Source organism: Apostichopus japonicus, chromosome 10 (genome assembly GCF_037975245.1).
Source record: "Apostichopus japonicus isolate 1M-3 chromosome 10, ASM3797524v1, whole genome shotgun sequence".
NCBI lineage: Eukaryota > Metazoa > Echinodermata > Holothuroidea > Aspidochirotida > Stichopodidae > Apostichopus > Apostichopus japonicus.
This window is the reverse complement of record NC_092570.1, coordinates 17,656,264-17,682,086: the sequence shown is the minus strand read 5'-3', so window position 1 is coordinate 17,682,086 and position 25,823 is coordinate 17,656,264. Positions and strand designations below refer to the sequence as shown.

At 37.1% G+C, this 25,823-nt stretch overlaps 1 protein-coding gene across 4 annotated transcripts in view; it reads right to left on the bottom strand.

Moving 5' to 3' along the window:
• LOC139974837 (ras-related C3 botulinum toxin substrate 2-like) overlaps positions 1-25,823 on the bottom strand; it is a 58,494-nt gene that overhangs the window by 3,912 nt on the left and 28,759 nt on the right. For 2 of the 4 annotated variants that reach the window (XM_071982301.1, XM_071982299.1), the window contains exons 3-7: positions 22,510-22,557; positions 11,730-11,871; positions 6,827-6,941; positions 5,422-5,539; positions 872-1,032 (exon numbers count right to left, since the gene is read on the bottom strand). In XM_071982301.1, the coding sequence (XP_071838402.1) occupies positions 872-1,032; positions 5,422-5,539; positions 6,827-6,941; positions 11,730-11,871; positions 22,510-22,531 (558 nt within the window). In that variant the 5' untranslated portion in view covers positions 22,532-22,557. Of the gene's footprint in view, positions 1-871; positions 1,033-5,421; positions 5,540-6,826; positions 6,942-11,729; positions 11,872-19,089; positions 19,173-21,132; positions 21,253-22,509; positions 22,558-25,823 lie in introns of all 4 variants that reach the window. The other 2 variants (XM_071982302.1, XM_071982303.1) reach the window with 2 other exon arrangements.

Below are 25,823 nucleotides of genomic sequence, written 5' to 3'. Positions count from 1 at the left end.
CAGCAGAAAGAATACCAAAATAATTTATGAAACTTCCTTATTTATTCATGATATTATACATCTGTTATATCATGATCTGTCATATCATGATCTGTTATATCATGATTTTTTATATCATGATCTGTTATGATATGATCTGTTATATCATGATCTGTTATATCATGATTTGTTATATCCCAACTTTTATATCATGATTTGTTATATCATGATCTGTTTTATCCTGATTTGTTATATCCTGATTTGTTTTATCATGATCTGTTATGATATGATCTGTTATATCATGATCTGTTATATCATGATTTGTTATATCCCAACTTTTATATCATGATTTGTTATATCATGATCTGTTTTATCCTGATTTGTTATATCCTGATTTGTTTTATCATGATCTGTTATGATATGATCTGTTATATCATGATCTGTTATATCATGATCTGTTATATCATGATTTGTTATATCCCAACTTTTATATCATGATTTGTTATATCATGATCTGTTTTATCCTGATTTGTTATATCCTGATTTGTTTTATCATGATCTGTTATGATATGATCTGTTATATCATGATCTGTTATATCATGATTTGTTATATCCCAACTTTTATATCATGATTTGTTATATCATGATCTGTTTTATCCTGATTTGTTATATCCTGATTTTTTTTATATCCTGATTTGTTATATCATGATTTGTTATAGCATGATCTGTTATTTCATGATCTGTCATATCTGTCATCTGTTATAACATGATCTGTTATATCATAATTTGTTATAGCATGATCTGTTATTTCATGATCTGTCATATCTGTCATCTGTTTTATCATGATTTGTTATCACTACCTTTGATTTGAGATTTTCCTGTTTGACCTTACCGTTTTAAGTCCCTTCTGCGTGAGTGCCGAGCATTCGAGATACTTAAGAGCATTTATCCTGGAAGCAAGTTTCTCTCCCTGTTCCTTCTTCAAGATGGATTTGCCTTGCGATTGAAGGGTTGCCAATGTATCTCTGTCTTCCCTTAGATCAATCTTCGTACCTGTCACGAAAATTTACAGAAAAACAAAAGATGAAATATATATATTTCACAGTTCATCGGATGTCTATATTATATTCTGACATAAATATAGCATATAGCATATACATTGATTGAGTTTTGTGCTACCATAAAGCAATCTCAGAACTGAGTGGCAAGGGCCTTGCCAAGAATTTGGCAATATGAATCCAATTTGCAGCCCCTAGAGGATTGTTTTATTTTATTACCAATAATGCCACTTTGGCCCACCTATGGTATTGTTTTTTTACTTTGGTATTGTTTTTTATTACCAATAATGCCACCTTGGCCCACCTATGGTATGCTTTTCTTCATATAGCTCCCATGCCTTTCTGTATTTTTAAGGCTGAAGGTCCATCTGCTGGACAGGTTAGTTGCCAAAGCATTTTAGAGTATCAAAGGTTCCAGTAAATATGAACATTTCAAAAACTATCATTTTTCTACGATTTATGCCTTCAATGGTATTGCCTTAAAAGCTTTTAGTTGTACTAACCTCATTATTATGTACAGTACCTAGTGTATTAATTCATATGACCTTTAACATCTTATCATAATTCCTGATTTATCAACCTTGTGTGAACTGTATTTGAAAGTGTTGTTACCTGTGTAGTCAACTTATTGGGATAGACCTACACTAGGGTTCACTGATTCCGAAAGATTGAAGTAAAACATTTCTTGTTCTATGTTAAAAGATTACAGAGTATACATTACATAAACTAATTTACAAACCCTTTTATTACTTGATGTATCATGATCGTCAGCAAGTAGGCTTTAAAACAATGAAACACTTCCATTAATATAAAACATGTACTGAATTTGCTGCTAACATTTACCAAACTTAGATCATGTAAGAGCTAACGTCATAGTCTGTGATTACAGTCTTCAGCTCTTTAACAGTTGTTTTAGGTCTTGCATTGAGAACGAAAGTACTATATCAATTACACAGAAGACTCAAGGACCCTGGCAATGTTTAAGAAATAAACTCCTAACAGAACAATTCAAACATTTACTACAGTGGAACATAATATTGTAACATTTATATACTTGGAACTTTCGGTTTTGAAGTATCCAGAGGTATAACGCTAGAAATACTTCGACTTGTTTGTTTTATATCCTTGTCACTTCTATAAACTTGCCTAACTGCCACAGCTATGAAGTTTCCTGCCTGCAACATCTATAACCTTTGTCTGCCTGTCACAGCTATAAAACTGCCTAACTGCCACAACTATGAAGTTTCCTGCCTGCCACAGATATAACCTTGTCTCCCTGCCATAGCTTATAAACTTGTCTAACTGCCACAACTATGAATTTGCCTCTTTGCTAAGAACTTATCTGCCTGCCACAGCTATAACCTTGTCTGCCTGCCATAGCTTATAAATTTGTCTAAATGCCAAAACTATGAATTTGCCTCTTTGCTAAGAACTTATCTGCCTGCCACAGCTATAACCTTGTCTGCCTGCCATAGCTTATAAACTTGTCTAACTGCCACAACTATGAATTTGCCTCTTTGCTAAGAACTTATCTGCCTGCCACAGCTATAACCTTGTCTGCCTGTCATAGCTTATAAACTTGTCTAACTGCCAAAACTATGAATTTGCCTGATTGCTAAGAACTTATCTGCCTGCCACAGCTATAACCTTGTCTGCCTGCCATAGCTTATAAACTTGTCTAACTGCCACAACTATGAATTTGCCTCTTTGCTAAGAACTTATCTGCCTGCCACAGCTATAACCTTGTCTGCCTGCCATAGCTTATAAACTTGTCTAACTGCCACAACTATGAATTTGCCTCTTTGCTAAGAACTTATCTGCATGCCACAGCTATAACCTTGTCTGCCTGCCATAGCTTATAAACTTGTCTAACTGCCACAACTATGAATTTGCCTCTTTGCTAAGAACTTATCTGCCTGCCACAGCTATAACCTTGTCTGCCTGCCATAGCTTATAAACTTGTCTAAATGCCACAACTATGAATTTGCCTCTTTGCTAAGAACTTATCTGCCTGCCACAGCTATAACCTTGTCTGCCTGCCATAGCTTATAAACTTGTCTAAATGCCAAAACTATGAATTTGCCTGATTGCTAAGAACTTATCTGCCTGCCACAGCTATAACCTTGTCTGCCTGCCATAGCTTATAAACTTGTCTAACTGCCACAACTATGAATTTGCCTCTTTGCTAAGAACTTATCTGCATGCCACAGCTATAACCTTGTCTGCCTGCCATAGCTTATAAACTTGTCTAACTGCCAAAACTATGAATTTGCCTGATTGCTAAGAACTTATCTGCCTGCCACAGCTATAACCTTGTCTGCCTGCCATAGCTTATAAACTTGTCTAACTGCCACAACTATGAATTTGCCTGATTGCTAAGAACTTATCTGCCTGCCACAGCTATAACCTTGTCTGCCTACCACAGCAATGTACTTGTCTAACTGCCACAACTATGAACTGCTGCCTGCCATAGCTATGACCTCACCTGCCTGTCAGCTATGATCATGTCTGCCTGTCAAAGCTATAAACTTGTCCAACTGCCACAGCTATTACCTTGCCTGCCTGTCACAGCTATGACCTAGTCTTCCTGCCACAGCTACAAACCTTGCCTGCCTTTCATGGCAGTGAACTTGTCTACCTGCCACAGTTGACCTTGCCTACCTACCACAGCTGTGACCTAACCTACCTGCCACAGCTGTGACCTTGCCTACCTGCCACAGCTGTGACCTTGCCTACCTGCCACAGCTGTGACCTTGCCTACCTGCCACAGCTGTGACCTTGCCTACCTGCCACAGCTGTGACCTTGCCTACCTGCCACAGCTGTGACCTTGCCTACCTGCCACAGCTGTGACCTTGCCTGCCTTTCATGGCAGTGAACTTGCCTACCTGCCACAGTTGACCTTGCCTACCTGCCACAGCAGTCACCTTGCCTACCTGCCACAATTGTGACCTTGCCGACCTGCCACAATTGTGACCTTGCCGACCTGCCACAGCTGTGACCTTGTCTGTAACAACCATGGCTTTGCCTGCTGGCTACCCTCTGACTGAAGTCACTGTGAAGTTGCCTGCTACAGTTTTGAACATGCCTGCTTGCCACAGCCATGCCCGCAGATAGGAGTTTCACAATGCTACACTTAGGGTCATGTCAGTAATTATAGGGAATTCATATGTCAGCAAGATTAAGATGACGTATCAGTGAGAAACAGACACATCATTGAAGATTGTCAGTTCGCAAATAGCAATCACATTTCCCACAGTGCGTTATCACCATAGTTACCATATTACATTGACAACAGAATTGGGCTTCTCAAGTCACTTATTTATTTCATTACCATTTTAAAATTCAAAAGACAAATCACATAAACACGTGCAACATCACTCGTATTTTTCTTTACATAAGAGTAAATGAAAGACTTGATATGTGAAGGACCTGGGCAAAGTACTCACAGCAAGCTGAATAGTTATTTGTGAAGAAGCCAAAAGATCATTTATGTCTTTCAGTTTTGATAAAATAGCTATACAGGCATTGCACATTGTTTCTTTATCTTTCATGCTATTCCTCTTCTTTGTTTTATAGTTCCCATGCCTACCTGATAGCACACGATTTAAATTGATGTGATTTAGATCGTTAAGAAACATTGCTAATTGTCCCAGGTTCTATTTCTATACCAAATTTAACTTGAGAAATGACCATTTTAATTAAAATCTGAGGCTCATCAGTGGAAGTGGTTGGACTACTTAGTCTAACACAAACACCATTAGGTCAAGTTTATGGAAAAGCATGTAAGCCTTTAACAAATAACACGCTTAAAGGAAAGGAGCAGTAGGAGCCTTCTGGAGATAGAGAATATTTTAAAGTTTTATACCGTGCAAACCGGTTCATGTGCAATGGAGATTTGGGAGAGGGTGGTAATTACTACAAAAAAAACACATGTACATATCCCAGTATCCCTAAGCCGGTCGCAAACGGCCCGTCAAGACCTTCATAATGTGGAAAGGCTCCAATATTCAGACAGTATGGATCTAGATGTTGCCCCTACTGTAGGTGTGCAGTGTGCGAGAATCAGTAGTAAGGGAGTGGGTCTCCTCAACTAGCAGACACTAGATCATGCAAGTCAAGTCGTGTCGTAAAGGTAAGGCAAGTCAAGGCAGTGTGTGGTTGGCTTATGGATCTGTGTGTTTACCATACTTTCCCCCATACTTTCCACTTCCCCCATACTTTCCCCTGCTTACTCTTATTCAGGCTTTTTTCATGGCTCATCAATATTACGAGGCAGAGCTGGGAATCTCCGGCACTCTCGGAAACAAAGCGCAAAATGAGGAATAGTAGTGTGTTAGTTTGATACAATACACAGACATCATTCACAGTTAGTTGTTTACTCACCGACTAGAATAAATGGAACATTCGGGGCATGGTGTTCTAACTCTGGCATCCATTTTGTTGTTACATTGGCGTGAGATGAGGGCGCTACAACACTATAGCAAACTAAAAATATATCAGTCTGAAAATGAAAAGAATACGAGAATAGGATTGGTTAAAAACATATCAGTTTAGCCAAAAATGAAAACAACTAAAGCTGTTCCCAACATTTCCAAGCACGATTGGTCTACGCAATAGAGATAACCATCATGAACATCTTCTCAAACAGCAGAGAGAACTCTCACTCTGTTTGGAAGATATGGCAGATTTAATGTTCTCACAAGGCTGGAGACTTGATCAAGTCTAAATAGAACATCTTCGAGACAGGTTTTTTGTCTTTCTGTATTTATTACAATGTTTAATCTGTCTCACTTTCAAAGTTATTTTTTGAACGGGCTAACGGAAAAACCATTACAAAGTTAACCATCGTTGTACCATCTGTTGACTCCGCATGGAGTGATATTTGATTCAGTCATTCAATTTGCTCATACCTTCATACCTGAAATGACCTTCTTCAATACGATATTACCATTCCCAGGAAGGATCATGCAAGTTACAAATCTCAATCCACTTCATGAAGCTTCCTTCTTATCCAAATAACCGGGCAATAAGCTGTTTATTCCACATCAGCCTGAATGGTTTGCAATAATGACAGCTGCAGCCCTACACTACATACAAAGAAGGCTAGGCTACGTTTATTATACTATAGTGTGGTAACTTCAGATAGAGCGTCTATTTTGGCTTGAAAAAGTGACAGATTTAATTTTAAGCACCACTCATGATATCCAAGCATCATAACTAGGCATTTCGTTTTCTGTCCCAGCAATTTTTGATGGTATATAAATCAAGCGTTGACTGACTGCAAACACACAAACAACACTATCCTGGTTTATGCCCTGACTGCCGCAGCAATATTATCTACTTCATGTGCAATTGAGACAGACAAACGGATGAGTTCCTCGAACACACTCGATATCCTCCGTTTCAAACTGATTTATGTATTCATCTGTATAGGACGCACTGTTTTATGTATTCGTCTGTATAGGAGCCACTGTTTTATGACTTCATCTGTATATAGAATGCACACAAGATTTATGACGTTTGAATGAATCTGAAGAGAGGCTCTACATCCTATGTTTGTTTTCTGTTTCTTGTCAGAGTGTTAATGTAAAATTGGTTTTGGATCGACTATTAGTTAAACTAGATATCAACAATAACGGTCTAATAGCAATATCTGTAAATTTTGCAATTACTTGGCAGAGTTTGAATATGTGTGACCATTATGCAACTCTCTAGCATATTTATGACCTCATAATATTAACTCATCAACTTAAAATCAGTGCATGACCTTTGACCCGCACGTACAGACCTGTGGATAGGACAGAGGTCGTAACCTATCGTAATCTTCTTGACCAGCTGTGTCCCATAGAACCAGATTTACTGAAACATTGTCCATCTTGATGAGTTGTGAAAAGTTATCAAAACTGCAAAAATGAAAGAAAAGAATGATTATATTAACATTTAATTAAACCAAGATTAAAACAGCTATTGACATCAATATTTACAGCAACTCACAGCAGGGTCTATACAGTTTATGATTGTAGTTTGACTGGTGCATTGGTACAGTGGAGAGTGATACACCCGTACCTATAACCTCCCTGAGAGAGATGCCCTCCCTATCACCTCCTGTTGCATGTTCTCATGGAATCACATCCTTGCCCCTTTTGAGTTGTACCCACATGAAACTGGGGCATGATGTATGGTGACACTGTTTGCAAGATACCAGTGACTAGAACTCCTAGAAAAGAAATGGCTTTTTGAGGATCACCCACCAACTAGGGGGGGGGGGATAACTCAGTTGATAGAGAACAGGGTTTGTAACTCTGAGGTCAATCTGATGTCACTGATTCGAATCTCCTACTAGCCAAAAACTCATTCGCTCGTTTCTATTGTCTGTAATTTACCCAGCCATTTTTCTGTTAATCATTTACTTTAGTAATTTAATAACACTAGATTCCTGTTTACATCAGAAGGTAACATCTTTCTCTTTTCTTCATCTTTGAGGCTGCTATTTATCCACTCTTTACCGTTTATTGACGCATTTGAAACGAGGAATATTTTGCTAAGAACCACCCATCCTCTATGAAAACAAATTCTGTAGTGTTTACACAAATAATTTATAACATTTGACATTCTGAGCTCAATGGAATGCAAATAATATCCTAAAAGGTATCAGGTTTGTTTGTAAAGTTTCTGTGATGCAGGTGGACGACTTTAGAGCTAATTATTAACATTTATTAAGGAAACACCGCTGTAATCAACTACTTCACATACAAATCATTACTCCAGGAAAAGATGCATTATGTTACGAAGAGTTCAATACGACGGATTAAAATGTTGATGCATGCAATGCATGTAGCATATTATAGAGCCTACATTTCTCATGTGATTTGAGGTTGTGACAAGGTCGGGCTAACCATACTTGTGTGAGAACAATAGTATGAATACAAGTGTGATTCCCCTTGGTATGAGTACCAGAACAATTACAAACCTCTGAGCAGGAATAAATGTTCATTTAAATTTTGCACTACTGTACTTCTATTCAAAATACCTTCATTTAGCAGAACGCACTTCCGCGATGGCAAAAACCAAGTACAGGCTACTAAGTCAGAACGAGAGCACGAGTAAACGAGAGATTTCTTGAAATGTGATTCATGCTGGTGGTGCTTAAATTAAGATTCCCCAAAAGAAAGAGTTCAATCTGGCTGTTTAGAACTTGCAGTTACAAATAGCTGTGGTTGTAACAGTGTTATAATGGCTACCATAGAAGTATCAATGGCAGCTTATCAAAACAGCTAGGTCCATCTACAGTATGACAGTGTTATGTGATTTACTTTCATGTTAAATTACATGGTAACCATGTGGTCTGGGTTTATGACCAAAAAACATAGGGTTACACCAATAGTGTAGGAACAGCCCCTACTGGGTTAGTTTTCTATTTCATATTTGAAGAAGAAGAATTGTTGCGTGTCTACATGAAATACAAAGACAGCATAGAGGGACATTAACCAAACTTATGATCATCAGTTGAGATTACAGAACATTTTGATATTATTCACTATGGTTACAGACTGCCTTTAGATTAACTTATCAATCAATACCGAACTGAAATTTCATGCAGATTGAAAAAAAAAAAAACGAAGCACATTTTGAAATTGCTATATAAGGATACACTCGTTCTTGATTGCCATTCAGTATGAAGTATAGGAGTCATTTCCCAAGAGACCAAAGCAACCCGAAACCAAAGAAACCCAAAACCAAAAGCATTAATTGTGTTCATTGCTCTTAAACTTAAAATATTGAACAGTAAGAAATGACTAGGTTTTTTTTTTTATAGTATGTGAGATGTGATAATTTTGGCTATACAGTAGCTTGCTTTCTGTGATCGAAAATTCCTCCTCTACTGAAGAACATAACCAGTGACCTATAACTTTATCAAGGTCCCAAAGCTTTCCAAAATAATCAAGTAAAGCTGGCCGCAGAATTAATCTTCCATGAATGAGTTTCAGTTTTTGTCTTTTAAGTTAAACATCGAAACAGACAGTCACTAGCAAAATAATTAAGAAACCAAGTAACGGCAGTAGTCGTGATTTGAAACTGGAAGTTTTGATCTGATAGGAATTTCATTTGTGATAGAATCGTAGAAACCAACTATAACCTGTTTTGTAAACAAGCTCAGAATAAATGAGTCATGTCCAATTGTACTGCATGTGAATTTTGATCAAATTTACAAAATCCATCCACCCAGTTTCTGTAGGATTTCGGCCCTTTTGGAAACCTTAGCCTAATTTCAAAATGTTATTCTGGTAATTAGGACATTGTCAATCAAACCTCATTACATATTCAGTATTTGAAGACATGTTTATTCAATATATAATGTAGTTAAGTTTTGTCATGAATATTCAAATTAATGTAAACAGTGTTCACGTTTTATATCACAGTTCCAGGGTACGTCCGAAACAAAATGGCTTCTCCATCGGCAGAAGAACACATTTCCTTTGCACATATCCTTCACAAAACAAGAATATTTCCCATAGATATTTGCTAGCGGGGATTTGCATAATCTGTTGCAGTGTGACGCTCTCATTTGCTGTTGATAAATATTCAAAATTTATTTAGCTGAAGCAACTGAATCACTGGAAGTGACAGTGAGAGGGAGAGAGATATCGATCTAACTTTCTCGCACAAGAGAGGATGTCAGTTTCCTTGAAGCTCCTCCTTTTAATACAGAAGCTTCAAACAGGAGTGATATGACTGTGACAGGGATAACAATTGATAGGTGCTCCCTCCCATCGTCTATGGTTACCGGATGGCTAAACGCAGACATCTTATTCAGTTTTATCAAGACCACTTCAAGCAAACTACCGTGTCTTTCCCACAGCCTGCTCAAAATTTTACAGTGCACCCACTGCACAAGAACAGTTGGCCAAAGATAACGTTTGACTGGAATGACGTACAATTTGCGACTTCTCACAGGTTATGTGTCAAACATTGGGTGTACGAGGAGGTATCTTTGCTTACAATGTCATTTCGTTTACTACAGAACAGTCTTCCGGTTTTATCTGTGGTGTATAAACACAGATAACCACTGCCAAGGTTTCTAAAGAGTCTATTGCAGAAATGCAATATCTAACAGAGGTTTTATCTTTGGTGTATAAACACAGATCAACTACTGCCAAGGTTTCTAAAAGAATGATATCGCAGAAATTCAATATCCAACAGAGGTTTTCATCATCTCGTCGGAGCAAATTACAGGTGACACTGAGAACTAAGTCCATAGAGTGAGTGACACAGATCAGAATTGGATACTTCCTCCAAACATTTCCTCTTCACAGTTCATGCAGTCATTGCATACAGAGAGTGGTATGTACGCAACGACCATGCAAGTTAACAGTCAGAAAGCAGAATTTGAATTGATGGACAGCACCAACGGTGCACCTACCACTTGCCATATTGCCCTTAAAATGACATAGCTTGAGTTAACTAACAGCACCGTTAGTGCACCTCCTAATTGCCATAATGCTCTTAAAATTGACGGAGCTTGAATTAACAAACGGCACTGTCGGTGCACCTACCACAATGCCCTTGAAAATGACACAGCTTGAATTTTAGAACAGCACCATCGGTGCACCTACGATTTGCCATAACGCCCTTAGAAATGATGGCAAGAAATGCTGTGCCCCTTTAAACGAGATGGCATAGGTGCCATCATAAATATATCTTGATGGTTTAAACTTCATTATCAAACTAAATCAGGGCTCAAAAATTGTTTGAAGAGCACAGCTATATTTGCACCCAGGAAACAGAAGATTCTGGAAAATTAAATTCTATACATTCAGTTTTATGAGTGAGATTCATGAATTGTCCCCGTTTGCTATCAATTCTGTATGAGTTTTCTCTCACTTAAATAAAAAAATAAAATATCCTGATGCTTCTTTCAAACTATTTTGAAATTTTCAATTCAATCATATTTAATAAGCAAAAACAAAATATCTTTGCCTGTTCAGGTGTGAATGTGATTTTGCTTAGTATATCGCTCGTGAGACAAATGTTTGGCTTCAGCGTCAAAGTAACGTCCCTGAAAATCATAGATCACTTTTGATTACCAAAGGGATTCCTTCATCTGGATCTTAGTTTACAGACCATTTTAATGAAATTCACCATACATCTAACATCACAACACACACAGTTTACTTCAGGGTTAATGCCCCATCAACCTTTGACTCGACTCGTGCTGCAAAATTTGTAATCACATGGCCCTGTGTAATACTACAATACCTACTGCTGTCTGCACATGAAAATATCAGGTTACAACATTCCCGAAATTTGTTTAAATACAAATTAAAGAGATTTTACTTCAACTTATACTGAGATTGAGGTTCCTCTTTCTTTCTGTTTCCTTTTCTTCTTTTCTTCTCTTTTTCTTCGTTCTTTTTCTTAATTCTTTTTGTCAGTTATTAGTGTACTCTTTGTACAGCGAGTTTATCACTAGATAAGCCCACAAGGGTTTCCTGATACACTTCCTTTCACATTCCATAACTCTCTGTATTCACTACATTTGTTGCATATATGTTGTGAAAAAAACAACTAAAATAAACGAAACGAAACATGAAGAGGACATTACACTAGAGGACTCTACACGCTGTAACGGCAGACATTTAAGCGCTCTCTTCAAATGTTACCCAATACTAAACCGTATGCCGGAAACTCACACTGTGGGAACGTATTCTTTAGGAAATGCGTTTCTCGTATACGACCATAGCATGCACGTCTTGCCCACTGCTCCATCGCCGACCACCACCAACTTCACGTTCCTCGCGTTGGATACCATATCGCCACCTCCGCCGTCTCCCCCTACGAAGAAACAAAGAGAAGAGGAAACACATCAGTTTTAATATCTCTGTGAACCTCACACTTGAGGTGACACTCGTCTAATCGAGTCCCTCTTCAAGCTGAAAGACGATGCCCCAACAGTGACGAAGTCACATTGATGGTCGGTACCGGAGCTCGTCAAAGAGTCTTAAATGTCACCGAGTTGATGATACGTTGAGTCGAGGTGAGAACTTACGCAAGACGAGATATCCTGGACATAACTAATGTCTGCTATCTCATTCCTAGGATTCCAACTCATGCTACATCATCTAGAAACAGCTTTTTAATCCTGATTTTCAGTTACGTTTTTTATACTATTTGACACATAGCCAATCCAATCCCGACTTTAGTTCGTTAGTTTGAATGGTCGAGTTTTATTTCCCAAAATGAGTAAATCATAAATCAACCACAATATTAACTGACAGTCGTACTAGAGCACCAGTGATGCTCAATTGACATTGTTAGAATGTTCTTGTAACTCATAGTCACTGATCAAACGTGTGTCAGACCATGAACGTAAATATCTTGTCTATTCGTAACCATGTACCGAAATTACCCCACTTTTGAGGTCCTGATGTTGACCTCATTTCTCACTTTCACATTATTTCAAACATGTGATATGATCCATATATGATCATATCTAGAAGAAAAACAAAACCCTTCTATATCAGGCAGAATAGATGAAAAGCTTTGAGATTTTTTTTTATCTCCAAATGTGTATAAAGTGGATATAAACCAGGTCTGTTTAACAGAGAGTGTAAACAATGCTGGAGAAAAAAAAATATATAGCTATGTGCTGCAATATCCTTGCACACATTTGAGCCCCCTCCTCCACCCTCAACAACATGACCTCCCCCACCCTCAACAGCACGATCACTGTCATTGATTTTCATCCTGATCAGATAAATAGTTTCATATGATTCTCAATTTGGACCTCCCAAATGACCTTCGACCTAATTTGTGTATAAATGCTACTTTGAAGCCCTGTAAATAATGGCTGACAACTTTTGATTAATATTGATCAAATGGTGTGCATAGAAAGATTATTCAATTGCAATGGAGGAAACATTAGATGTATATAAAAAGTAGTACTGCCATGGCGATTGGTTAAGATCCTCTGGTTTTGAAAGGTAATTGAGCTTCTACTTAAACTGAGACAGACTTTCAGAATGGCAAGCAATAATGATCTAATCTTGCTACAAAATATGAGAGGATTGAGTCTGGATATAAAAATAAAGATGATTTGCCAAACGAGTAGCAGAGTATGACTCAAGGGTCAAGTGCGTAACTAGCCATCTAAAAAAAGGAAATGGTATTAAAAATGATTTGTGAGGTGCAGTTCAATGCCAGTCATGTAGTAAAGCTATTCTGAACTACAAGGTTTTGAGCCAAATAATTGTGTTAAAGTTATGAAATCTTGACAATAATTATAACTATACCCTTATTTAACATTCAGTTTCTATTAATCACCCACAGGTTTTCGAAAATAGAAGGTAAAATAGATCAACATGGATGCAAAACATGAAAGGGTGTAAAGACTCGCGCAGAAAGAAACGTCTAATGCCGGTAATCTGACCTAGTTTCGAAAGAGGTGTAACAGAAGTGTTAAACACCACCATCGATCCCAGAAAATACACACACACACCGTCGGTAATTAGACACTAGTGTACAGTCAGTACAATCAGCTGCATTTTGTAGCGTCACGAACAAAACGTCACTTTTTCGTTAAATTTTTCAGATGGCCGCACACGGTTTGGGGCGAGTCTTCAATGCCTTTAAGGGCCATATAATGGATACATAGTTTCAATTCTAAAGAACCAACACTTTCAAAAACAAGTTATATTCCACCTAAAAGTAGTTCAGTACTTATAACAATTAAAGAAACGGAAAAACTTCACTGTCACTTATAATTATCTTTGATCATAATTTCATATCCTTAATTTTAGTAAGTGAATCATCATTTAACACTTAGCAGTAATTATAAAAAAAAATTTACTTATAACTGAAAAATTCTAACAATTTTTTTCAATGTTCATGGAACATATCATTTCGATAAAAATTACAGCACAGCTTCATTTGTTAATTTCTCAAGTTTATTTATTAAATATTTGTCAAATATTACCTCGTCAAGACTAAACATAAAATCAAAATCTGTATCTTGCAGCGGTTAATTGCCAAGTTATTTTCTTGAGCACACTTCGTAATATTTTTTCCCGATATTATTTCAACATTTCCTACTTTTAGAGTCTTTGCTTTTCCTTTTTTTGTACAAATGTGTCAATAAAAACAAGATGATATGTTTATCTCATCTTTTTTCCTTTTCTGTTAGATATGAACTTATTAATCTGAAGCATAAAAACCATTTTAAACACTAATAACACGTAAATGTACTGTTCATATGTTTATGTATTTCACTTGTTGTTGGTTCTAGATTCATTTCATTAGTTCCCGCTTTGTAGTAATATCTGAAATCTAAAGTGGTGAAGGTATATTCTGGGGATTGAATTTCAATGTTTTAACAAAATTGCTAGAAAAGCTTGCATCTTTATGTCAAAAGTACATTGTAATAGTATTTTATGCTGTTGTGAGATAAACATACTGTACATTTCAATTTGATGAACTCTTTGACGAGCACCTGGCAATCAGCAGAGGTCGTGAACTATGATGGCATCATGGCAATTAAGCTACAGATGTCATTTTCTTTATAATGTCAAAGTCATTTATTCACGGAGGAAAATAATGTTCTTGTTGTTTATTGATCAAAATTCTAAATGTTTGCAGAGAGAAACACTGACAGGTTACAAGCGAGTCCATGTACCAAATTTATCACATTTCAAGGATAAAATCAATAACGATATTATCTACTTTAGGAAACCAAACATTTTGAAGAACACTTGACAAGATGAGTTCACAGACCAACTTTTACGATCCACTTTCGAGAAAGGATGGGTTCATTTGGTAAAACATAAAGGTGTTTACAATAATTCAAACAACCGTATTCTCAAGTTAGGAATGTAATATACAGTGTAGAATATATTTCTATTTTCCATATTAACGTCACATTGCCTGCCAGTGGAAAATCCCTTTAATATGAAAGGGGGCAGAAATATGCCCCCAGTCTGATGCAGACCTTAAAGGTAGTCAGTATAGGCCCCAAATTATACCATGTATAATTGCTAGACGTCTTCAAAAAGTACTTTCCTGGAGGTCTTTACTCTCCAAATTGTTCTCAGACATTTTTTAAGGAACACACAAGATGACTGAATGTCCCAGTGAGGAAAGTTTCCTCCAAGGTTGTAATGAAAACGGTTAAAGAATTAACACTAAAGGTGACCATATTTGAATATCTAGCATATTTAGGGCCAATACAGCATACCTTTAAGAGCTTCAAAATGGCAGGCAACAATAATCACAATCACATCCGCTGTACTCATTCATGCATTTAGATATACAACTGACAAAGTAAATACAAAACATGGCATGCATAATGATGAGCTTAGGGGAATACAGGGAACATATTTATCACAGCTGTTGTCTTATTATCGGTAGGATAAAGTAAATACCTAGGCCTACAGATGTTTGCCTGCACATGACACAAATAACAGCTGTCAATGCAAGAGTTACTATAGTACCAGGCAAGAAATGTACACAGAATGGTTTAACTCCAAAGGAACAGATGCCTCCAGGAATGTAGGCCTAGTAGCCTACCATTATGTCTTCTAATTAATGTTTAGAAAGAGACCCAAGTTAAGGTGCCTGGGCGATGTGTCATTATCTCAAATGGAATCTGTTCAGATGATATGATTTATTTCTTCATAACAGTGTGCTCCAGATGATAGAAAGCTTAGCTATGAACATTACTGATTAATGTGCCCTAATGTTAAACTATGATTATGATTCGTTTCCCATTTTTGGAATCCTGCCTATGGCTAAAAAATATTAACTAAAGACTACAGGATCTTTTTTTTTTTTTTAGTTTTTGGTGAACAAAATAATAAGGAATGATTTATGACAGCTGGGTAACAGAGCACACTCAGCATTTATTGACAAAACATCTTCAGTATAGGATAGTAATGGTGGTATGTCCAGCACTGTGCAAGCAAATGTCTGTTGATCATTGAAATCTTTAGCAAGCAAGAGATAAAACAATTTGCAAAACAACAAGGGTAATACACGTCTCTGTAAAACAAGAATTCTCTACAATCAATCATCTTTGGGTTTCGGATATATGGCAAACTCTTTAGTATTCAGTACATAATAATCACATACAATGATACTAATACGACATGGTTAGTTCACCATATAAATTGCCATGTTTTTTCTCTATCTACATTACTTGGGAAAGTGCAATACTATCATCAAGATAGGTATATATAGAGAGGATTCAAAGGGGATGAAGGTTTCATGTTTTCATAATAAACATTGGGAGTTTCATACAGCAGTGACAAACCTTGGCCTGTAATACTAAACAGACCCAACATATCACTACAACTGACAAGAGGAAAAGGGATATGAAACATGAAAACTGTTACTTTCTTATTTTATCCCATCACTCCAAATAGCCATGTAGGTCAAAGTTTTACAGCCTCTTTGCATGTCAACAACAGTGTTAGCACTAGGATGTTAAAAAGGGGAATTCCTCCATACAATTTATTTGGAGGGGGATTTTCCCCAACCACCAAATTTTGTCTGGGGGGGGTTTCATGATGCTAGTAGTAAGATGTACGTAGGCCTACATATGCCCCTACCGATATTTAGCGGGCATATAGTACATACACTGCAATAGGGCCTACACATGGACGACCATTGCGACCAATACACAAAATGATACGCACTGTGCAGTGCCGCACTAACGAAGCCAGTGTTTTCTATTTGTTGTTTTCTATTTGACCAATTCAAATTATTCCTTACAAAACTCAAAAAAACTTGATAATATCCAGCTTGCTATTGGCAAGTATTGTAACTACAGTATTATGGTGCAAGTTGCAAGAAGTATCAGGAATTGTTGTAGGAACCTTCCCCCCAAAAGAGAAACTATTTTTGGGGGAGCCTCTAGATAAATTGCGGGAATCCTGCAATCGCGCGTCATAATACGAACATTGGTCAACACTAACAAGAAGAGGCAAGGACGAAGACAGAAACCTTCGTTTTTTGTTATAACTCTTTATAAATTTCAAACCTATCTTGATATACCATATACCAAACTAGAGGCAAGAAAGATGGAAGTTGAGATGTCACGGTTAGACATTTCTAGGTTAAGTTCATGTTATATGTTCCCTTTTATATCCCTGCAGGGATGAAAAGCTTTTAGGTAACATGTACCATACCAAACACAAGGAAAGAGATATGAAGGTGAGATATCACAGTGTGATATCCCAGGTAACTTTATTGTTATTTTCCCATCATATCCCATCACAATGGATATGAAAAACCTTGTGACACATCATACCTTACAAGAGAAAAGAGACAGGATACATGTTAATGAAATGTCATGGTGTTCACATCCCAGGTAAATTCATGTCCCCCCCTACTGTACCTCCCCACCCCCCTTTACTCACTCTTGAAGTTATTTTAATGCAAATTTTTAGAATCAGAATTTTTAGTAGTTTCATGAAATATTCTCACATTACACAATCAAGAAATAAAACAACTTTTTGAAGAGAGAATTATTCCCAACAGCAATTGAATACATTCAGTAACAGCCAGAATATAGTGTAACAGCGGTTTCAAAGTTCACAACATTCAAAACAAATAACATTAATCAAACACAGAAAGAGAATAATATAGTTTGCTGCATATTATATTTTGCAAAAAACAGCAGCATATATAGAAACACAACTGGCAGCTTACAAGATATAAAACTCTTAGTTCTGCAGCTACACTTTTCTGGTCTAATTTTCCAAATTAAAATAATAAATATCAACAGTTTATAATTAAATTTAAAGTTTTATAGTGTTTTGTTTTTGTTGCAATAAGATGATCTTCAGTATGTGGGGAATTTTGTGAGAAAAAAATTGTTAAAAATAAATAAATCAAAAATAAAATAAAAATTTTCTCTCATAGAGACATTTAACATTTCAATGTCTGGGAAGAATCTCAATAAGTCTCATTGTCCGGAAAATTGTTTTAGGGAAAATTTTTTAAATAGTTTTATTCAACTAAACTTTGAAAAACAAATATTGATGATCTTTCATTCATTATGGTTAATATGTTTAGGAGCATATTAACTAAAACAAAGAAATGCCGCTACATTTTTAATAGTTATTATGAACATCTCTGTCACTGAGACTGACTTCCCAGAAATTCTTTTTCTGATCATTTTTACTTTCACGTAAATCGTAATGGAATATCCCCAATAATAGTGCCATGCAGAAACAACTAGTTACTAACTAGTAAAGAAACCAAATTTTCTAGAAGAGGAGCATGTAATTCTAACTTTCAGTAACAACAACCCGTTTCATGGTCAATAATCTGGAAATAATAACCTAGTTATGAAACAAGTCTAACTTTCCAAATTTATACAAACGAGTCAGACAAAACAATGTTTAAGAGTTCAACTGTCGTGAGGAGACAGGTAAGAGAGGGAGTAAATTTTAAGTTAATTTTTAAAAGTTCATTTTTAAAACATAATTTGTTTTTTAAAATAAAGTAAATTTTACTTTGATTCCATTAAAGGAGTGTACTGTTTTCGGAGTCCGTACAAGGGATCATTTCAATATTTTTGCATCGATCGTTCAGAAACAGAATGGTCCAAACTTACGTTTAAACATACACTTTCAGTCACTTTAAATTGTGTTCAACAGTATCACAAACAGAACAGGTTGGGTTCTAACCAGATGCTTCCTTCAAAAGAAACTGCTTCAATACAACAACTCTAAGAGAACACTAAACTAAAGTAAAAAATAAAGATTTGCTAGCAGCTACAGTGTCTTGAAAAATAAAGATCATTTGTGAATTTCTGTCATAGGTATGGATGGGTATAAGAAAAAGAAAATGGTGGGTGGATAGGAGGGAGGGAACGAAAATTACCCTCAACGTCATCACAATGTCCATTATATTTTACAAACACAACAAGCAGTGCCAATTTATAAACATTTAAGCAAAAATAAAACAAAAAGTTGCAAGAAACGAAAAACTATTCACCAAAAGTTACTATTGCAAAAAATGAAACAGGCTAGATTAAATCAACTCAAGACTCACCCGACATGTTTCCAATAGTTTGTCTATCCTGCTTAGAGTAATGACACCAATTACTTTTGTTCAACGCATCAATCCTACGAATGCTTCGTGAGAGGTAGGAAATAACAATATGGAATACTTTTTAACACTTTTTACAAGGAAGAGAAAACAGGTCTTGAATTCTTCATTCTTTCAAATAGATGTTCGAAGTTGTACCCTTCGAGTACACAGTCTGTACTGTCGTCCTACGTAGGTCTACCCTTCGAGTACATAGTATGTACCACAGTCCTACGTGGGTCTACCCTTCGAGTACACAGTCTGTACTGTCGTCCTACGCAGGTCTACCCTTCGAGTACATAGTATGTACCACAGTCCTACGTGGGTCTACCCTTCGAGTACACAGTCTGTACTGTCGTCCTACGTAGGTCTACCCTTCGAGTACATAGTATGTACCACAGTCCTACGTGGGTCTACCCTTCGAGTACACAGTCTGTACTGTCGTCCTACGTAGGTCTACCTTTCGAGTACACAGTATGTACCAAAGTCCTACGTGGGTCTACCCTTCGAGTACACAGCATATATACTTTCAGAGTGTAGTAAATCCTTCTGGATAAATAAACAACTATACCTTAAATAAACTGTTTCCAGCTGACCATGGATTCTCCAATAGGTCAACATGAATAAATTACGGTTTTTCAGCGAGGATTGTTGTACCATCAGCTTGACTCTTAAAAAACTGTTTGTTACCAGTGGGCAATCCCAATCATGATGAAAGTTTGGGCGAGGGGGAGGGAAATAACAAGGCATCCTCAATGTTCAAACCCCATCATCACACCACCAACCCACTGTTACATCCCAAATTCCTCCCTGTACTTCTCCTTAAATGTATTTTGTATTAAATCAATGTGTATTGTCTGCCGTTGCCCGAAATATGAAACCGAAGCGGGACTATGCATACGAGTTAACTTCCTGGTAGGATACAGTACTCGACCATCCACCTAACCACTTGAATCATATTTGCTGTTCTAAGTACACAGGGCTATATTAAGGTTTTGTCCCAGGGTTGAGGGCATAGCTTTATTCATACATAGTCTGGCTATTGGCTACAGTATTCGATTCACCTAACAACTAGAATCCTATTTGTTGTTTAAAGTTCGCAGCACTCTATTAAAGGGTCTGTCCTAGGGTTGAGGGAAAACTTTATTCATACATAGTCTGGCTATTGGCTACAGTATCGATTCACCTAACAACTAGAATCTTATTTGTTGTTTAAAGTATGCAGCACTCCATTAAAGGGTTTGTCCTAGGGTTGAGCAAAAACTTTATTCACAACATTGTCTGAATATTTCCAAAGGTACATATATAATTGGTTAAAAGGTTAAAGTAACAGAACAAAATATTTCTGTCACAGGTCTTGAAGCATTTTTTATAGCACTTTTCATGATTTGTAGATCTGTTCATGTGTTTGCACATATATCAACGTGGAAACAACTTAATTTTCAAACCAATTTTTTTACTCTGATTTTGTATTCATAAATGTCTGTGAACTCCTTTCAAGAGAAATGTACACAAAAGATCAAATTGGTATCATGTTCTTGTCCAATGTAAAGTTTTTCAAGTTAATTTGTTTTTCTAGAAAACATTAGGTCTCAACTTGTTTTTGCTTGCCACCTGAGCAGAAAGTAAAACAAGAATTAACTCTGGCAGTGTATGACTACAGTATAAGTGGAATAAGAATGAGTCAAGAGAGTGGCAAAAATATTTTCATTTCCACTCCTCAACCCCTTCCCTCCTCTCTTACTCTCTCCCCTTCCTCACCCCTTCCTCACCCTTCCCTCAAGAAAATTGTGTTTTAATGTTATTCAGCAGTAATTTGCAGATGAATTTTTTTTCTGCCTCTTAAGGTCAGAGGTCATTCTTTACCATCAAGTGTCTCATCTTCGTATTTTGCCAAACCTTTCGGAAAGTATCGCTATAATGTAGCACTATAATTATCCTCTGTGAAATACGGCAATTTGTCTCAACCGAAAACTGTAGCTTTCACAAAACTTTCATTGGGCTTACCGAGAAGTTAGGATTATAGATCCAGAAGCTCTTCAAAAGATAATGAAGGTAGAAGACTGGAAGTGGCCGGTCACCAGGTTAGGGGTCAGTGCTAGAAGGATTACCAGATGGATCTAGACACTGTAGAAGGAAGAATGCAGCAGTTGTGTGGCAACAGGTAAGTGAGGAGTGAAATCAAAGACGAGAATAGAATATAGAATTGTGAAAGTAGGATTCTGTCAGCATATGAGCACAATGGTTGTATGTACAGAGTATATATGGGAAAGCGCCGTTCACCATGCTACTACAGAAGCAATGAAACTTCCAAACTGCGTTGATATGATGCTTGCGAACACTGACAATTCTGCCAGCAGCTAGTAATAGCAAACTTACAGCACTGTACTTCTTCTTTTTTCGTTTTTTTTTTTTTAGGAAATAACTTATCTGGCAAAATGATGAAATTGCTTTACCAGTGCAAATATAAAGAGCACATTGATCTATGGTATTTGTTCTTGAAATCACAAACCTCAAAACCTATCACAAAAATTTGATCAAATTTGAGTTAATCCCCGAGTTTGAAAGTTGTTGAGTATTGCTCAGTATAAAGTAAACTAAGCCGAAGAGACACTCCTAATGTTTTTCGTCACATCAAGGGTTAATCAGCAAGTAATAAATCATTCTACTTGATTTCTGTCATACCATTTTGGCACCCAAACACCTTTTTCTTGTATATATCAAATATAAATTGGAACTTTTTCAAGGCTTTTCAAATTTCACATCATTATTCTAGGTTCATCATTATTTAAAATGAAAATTGCTAATGAGCTATATATGCTATGATAGTTTTAGCACCAAATACTGTAGATCAACAAATTTATCATAGTAAAAAAAAAGGTGCTTTTAGATAAGCAAGGTACCCTGCCAACTGATATAATCACTATTTGTCATCTTAGGACACACCCAGGGAGGGGGAGTGCATATGTAGCCCCCCTCCATTCTAATTTGTGGTAGCTGTTTTCAAGCTGTGAGTGGCTCAAATTTTGGAAAGTTCCTATGGTAGCAAATCATAGTACCCCCTTTCATCTAGGCAACCCCTTCATTTTAATAAAAAAGAAAAAAACATTCCTCCCCAATGAAAGTGTTGAATGAATGGGTCCACATCGTTAGTCAACTCACCATCCCATTGGCATCCTGCACACAGGGCTGCATTCTGAGGTTAATTTCATTATTATGCAAAACAGAATGCTTTATATATAATTATGTATTGAGCAATAAGTGGTATTTGCCAAGAAGAAAAAAACCCACAGAAAAAGTGAGTTTTTACCACAGTTTTTTCTAGTATTCCATGGTGATAGTTACAGTGCATATAAAAAAAAATATTAGTTTTAAAACACTAACCTCTTCTGGAATGAGATTCCATAAAACGTCACGTACAATTGTGTGAAGCTGCAAAAGAAAAGTGATACGCTTCAATGAGATTTTTTTTGACACAAAAAATGATAACAAACAAAATCACTAAAATATTTGTGGCATTAAAAGTTATATGAATCATTCCAATAAAATTTGGCTATTTTTGTAGCATTTTGTGAAAGAATTTTGAAACAAAATGAAGATTAATATTAACCAAATGAAACAATAAATTGAGTGGATAAGTTAAGATAAATTTGCAGTTTGTTTCTGAAGTGCTCAGATTTCTCAATCTGTTCAGTTTGGTTTTGCAAGTTTCTCTTTTTTTAATTTTCCTTTGTAACAGAACTTTGCTAATTTCTTACCAAGTTATGCTTCACTTTTTTCTTCATAAATCTTATATATGACAGAGTGCACTTCCTGTCTCACCCCTGCTCTCAACATTTGCTTCATGCCCCTCCCTCCTCGCCCCATCCTCACCTCCCCCTTAGTTCACAATACACTTGTAGTGAAGTCTCACTTTCCTTGTAGATGCTTATATATAGCTTGATCAATAATTCATTAAAGCTGTTTATTTTAATAAAAGAGTTTTTCTCAATATGGTGGCTAAAGGTCAATATACCAGGTCACTCCAGACAAGGTATAGTTTCAGCAAATGATACAGTATGAGGAGACACATACAGTATACATGTGACATGTCATGTGACATGACATTTGCCATGTGAGACAGCAAAGCAAGTTAGTAAGAATTCCTCTGGCATAGTCAAATTTATCAGGTTGTGAAATTGGAACACATTTCTGATGTTGAAAGACTTATTATACGGTAGAAATTCCTTTTCTGTAAATGATTTATCATATTTTATATGAATGTAGTATGATATTTTTCTAAATATTACTACATGTTTTAGGAGGTTCACATATATCCTACAGTACGTGATGTTCCTTTAATTAAGGTCGCTGTATCTACTACCACAGCAAGCTTCCAGGGAGCTTTCTCAACTGTACAGCCTAACCATCCCAAGGGCAATGAGTAATATTACTAATATTGGTCCTCTACTTCCTGGATATAAGACAGATCATAGTTCAGCCAATATTAGGTTTGATATAAACAGAACATGGCAATGCACTCTTGTAAATTGAAACTGTCATTGGCTTTGGGTTGTAAACTTCATGTCAAACCAGGCTATAGAAAACACCATGCACTTAATATTCTCACACAATCAGATAAGTAACCCCCTCATTCATAAACTAAGAGATTAACTAAGTCGTTAGTAATATTTGGGTTGTTTCTAATTAACTAGCAAGATGTTAAGTATTTAAACCAAAAGTTACGGACATTTTTCCTCCCGCAATTCTTTGTAATGTTTTGTAAATTAGCAATCCTGTAACCTATGTTTAATCATACCTGTTGCAATTTTGTCAGGCTATCTTAAAACAAAAATGTTATTTTTATGGTACATTGACCTTCCAATAACATTTTAATATGGCAACACCATACTCGAACCAACATAAAATAGCCTGCAGGTTTTACAAGTATAAGTGAAGATTATTAAAGTGTAATTACTGCACTAATAGGTGTTTCTTAGGCAACAAGTTATCAACAATTTCTTTTGTAAAGACTATCCAGATTCCTGCTGTATTTGCACCGCTATTGTGGAATATGTTACCACTTGAAATTGAGACGGCTAAGAGTGTCTCCTTTGAAAACTTACCTTATGCTACAAGCTTTTATGGACACTTTACATTAATTTTGTGGGAGTTCATTGTTTTTTGCACCTTGAATCCCCGTTCTGGGTGGATACGTGCGCATCATAAATCTTTATTGTTATTATTATTAAACAGTAAATCATTCTTGTTGAACTACATTATACCTATCAACAATTAACACATCCCTGTTGTAGTACTTCAAAATACCTGTAGGCAATAAACACAAATTACTGTTGTATTGCAATGTACCTGTACACAGTTACACATTCTTGTTTCACTTCATAATACATGTAAACAGTAAGCACATACCTTATGTGCCATACACTACATGTACACTCCAAAACTTACTGGTTTGGATATTTACGAGTGACGAGCTTACCTGTCTCCCCCCAACCTATGCACCTCATTCTACCGCGCCTAGAATGTCCTGGTAATCTTTTAACACTGTGCACCCTCTGTGACCCAGCTTCACGGGTCACCAACCTTCCTTCTCATGAGACCAAAGCCCCTCCAAAGTGGTCTCTGCCTTGGAGTCGAGTAGTAGTCCTTCCCGACAGATGGGAGGGCTACCCCCTCGACTCCTAGTCTAACATCAAATTTCTGACGCTTCCAACGGGAGGGGTAGTACTCCCCTTCCTGTGGGGAGGGGGGGGGGCTACCCTGTACGACCCCATCAGCCTGTACCCCTTAGGTCTAAAAAAGGTAGCAGAAGGTACTCTACAAGTTAGGCCCAAGGCCCTGAGCACCGTAGTGTTTAATGGAGAAAGACGAAGGAAAAAGAGTATCAACATTATAAAGGAAATATATATATAACGCTTCTCCATATATATATAAAACACTTTAAGACACTCTTCCTTAAGTCACTCATAGTGGCCCTAAGTTACTACGAGATACTACAAGTTACTACCGATTACTACAAGTTGCTACCGGTTACTACCGGTCAAGATAAAACTTTGCAACAAACTCGCTGGTAACAATAGGTGATGGTACGGGGGCTCGTACGGTAGTGGAACCTCCTTTCCTCAGGTCTCTTGGCCTGTGCTAGAAGGTGTTTTGTTAAGTCAATGAGACCGCTCCTCCGTGCGGCTGTGTTCCACCCCCCTCGGGAGAGGGAGGCGGGAATGGAGACAGGTAAGCTCGTCACTCGTAAATATCCAAACCAGTAAGTTTTGGAGTATTTACTTCGTTCCTCGCTTACCTGTCTCCCCCCAACCTATGCACCGAGTGGCACTGCCCGATGGTGGGAGGCCCGAGGGGTGGGACCTAGTACCCGCCGGATCTCGCATCACCACGCTACGTAATGTCGCCTCAGCCTGTAATGAGTCTGAAAGGTAACAGGCGACGAACGTCGTTGGTGTCCGCCAAGCTGCTGCCTTAAGGATGACCTCTATTGGGACTCCTGCAAAAAGAGCTGTCGAGGCCGCTTTTCCTCTAATGTCATGGGCTCTCGTTAAAGTTGTGCCAACTGCGAAGGGGCGAATAATCTCCGTCAGCCACCGAGAGAGGGTGTCCTTAGACACCGTTGAAAAAGGTGCTCTGGGTAGTATGAACAAGGACATGGTTGTTCGTCTCAGGGGTTGAGTCTTGTTTAAGTACCA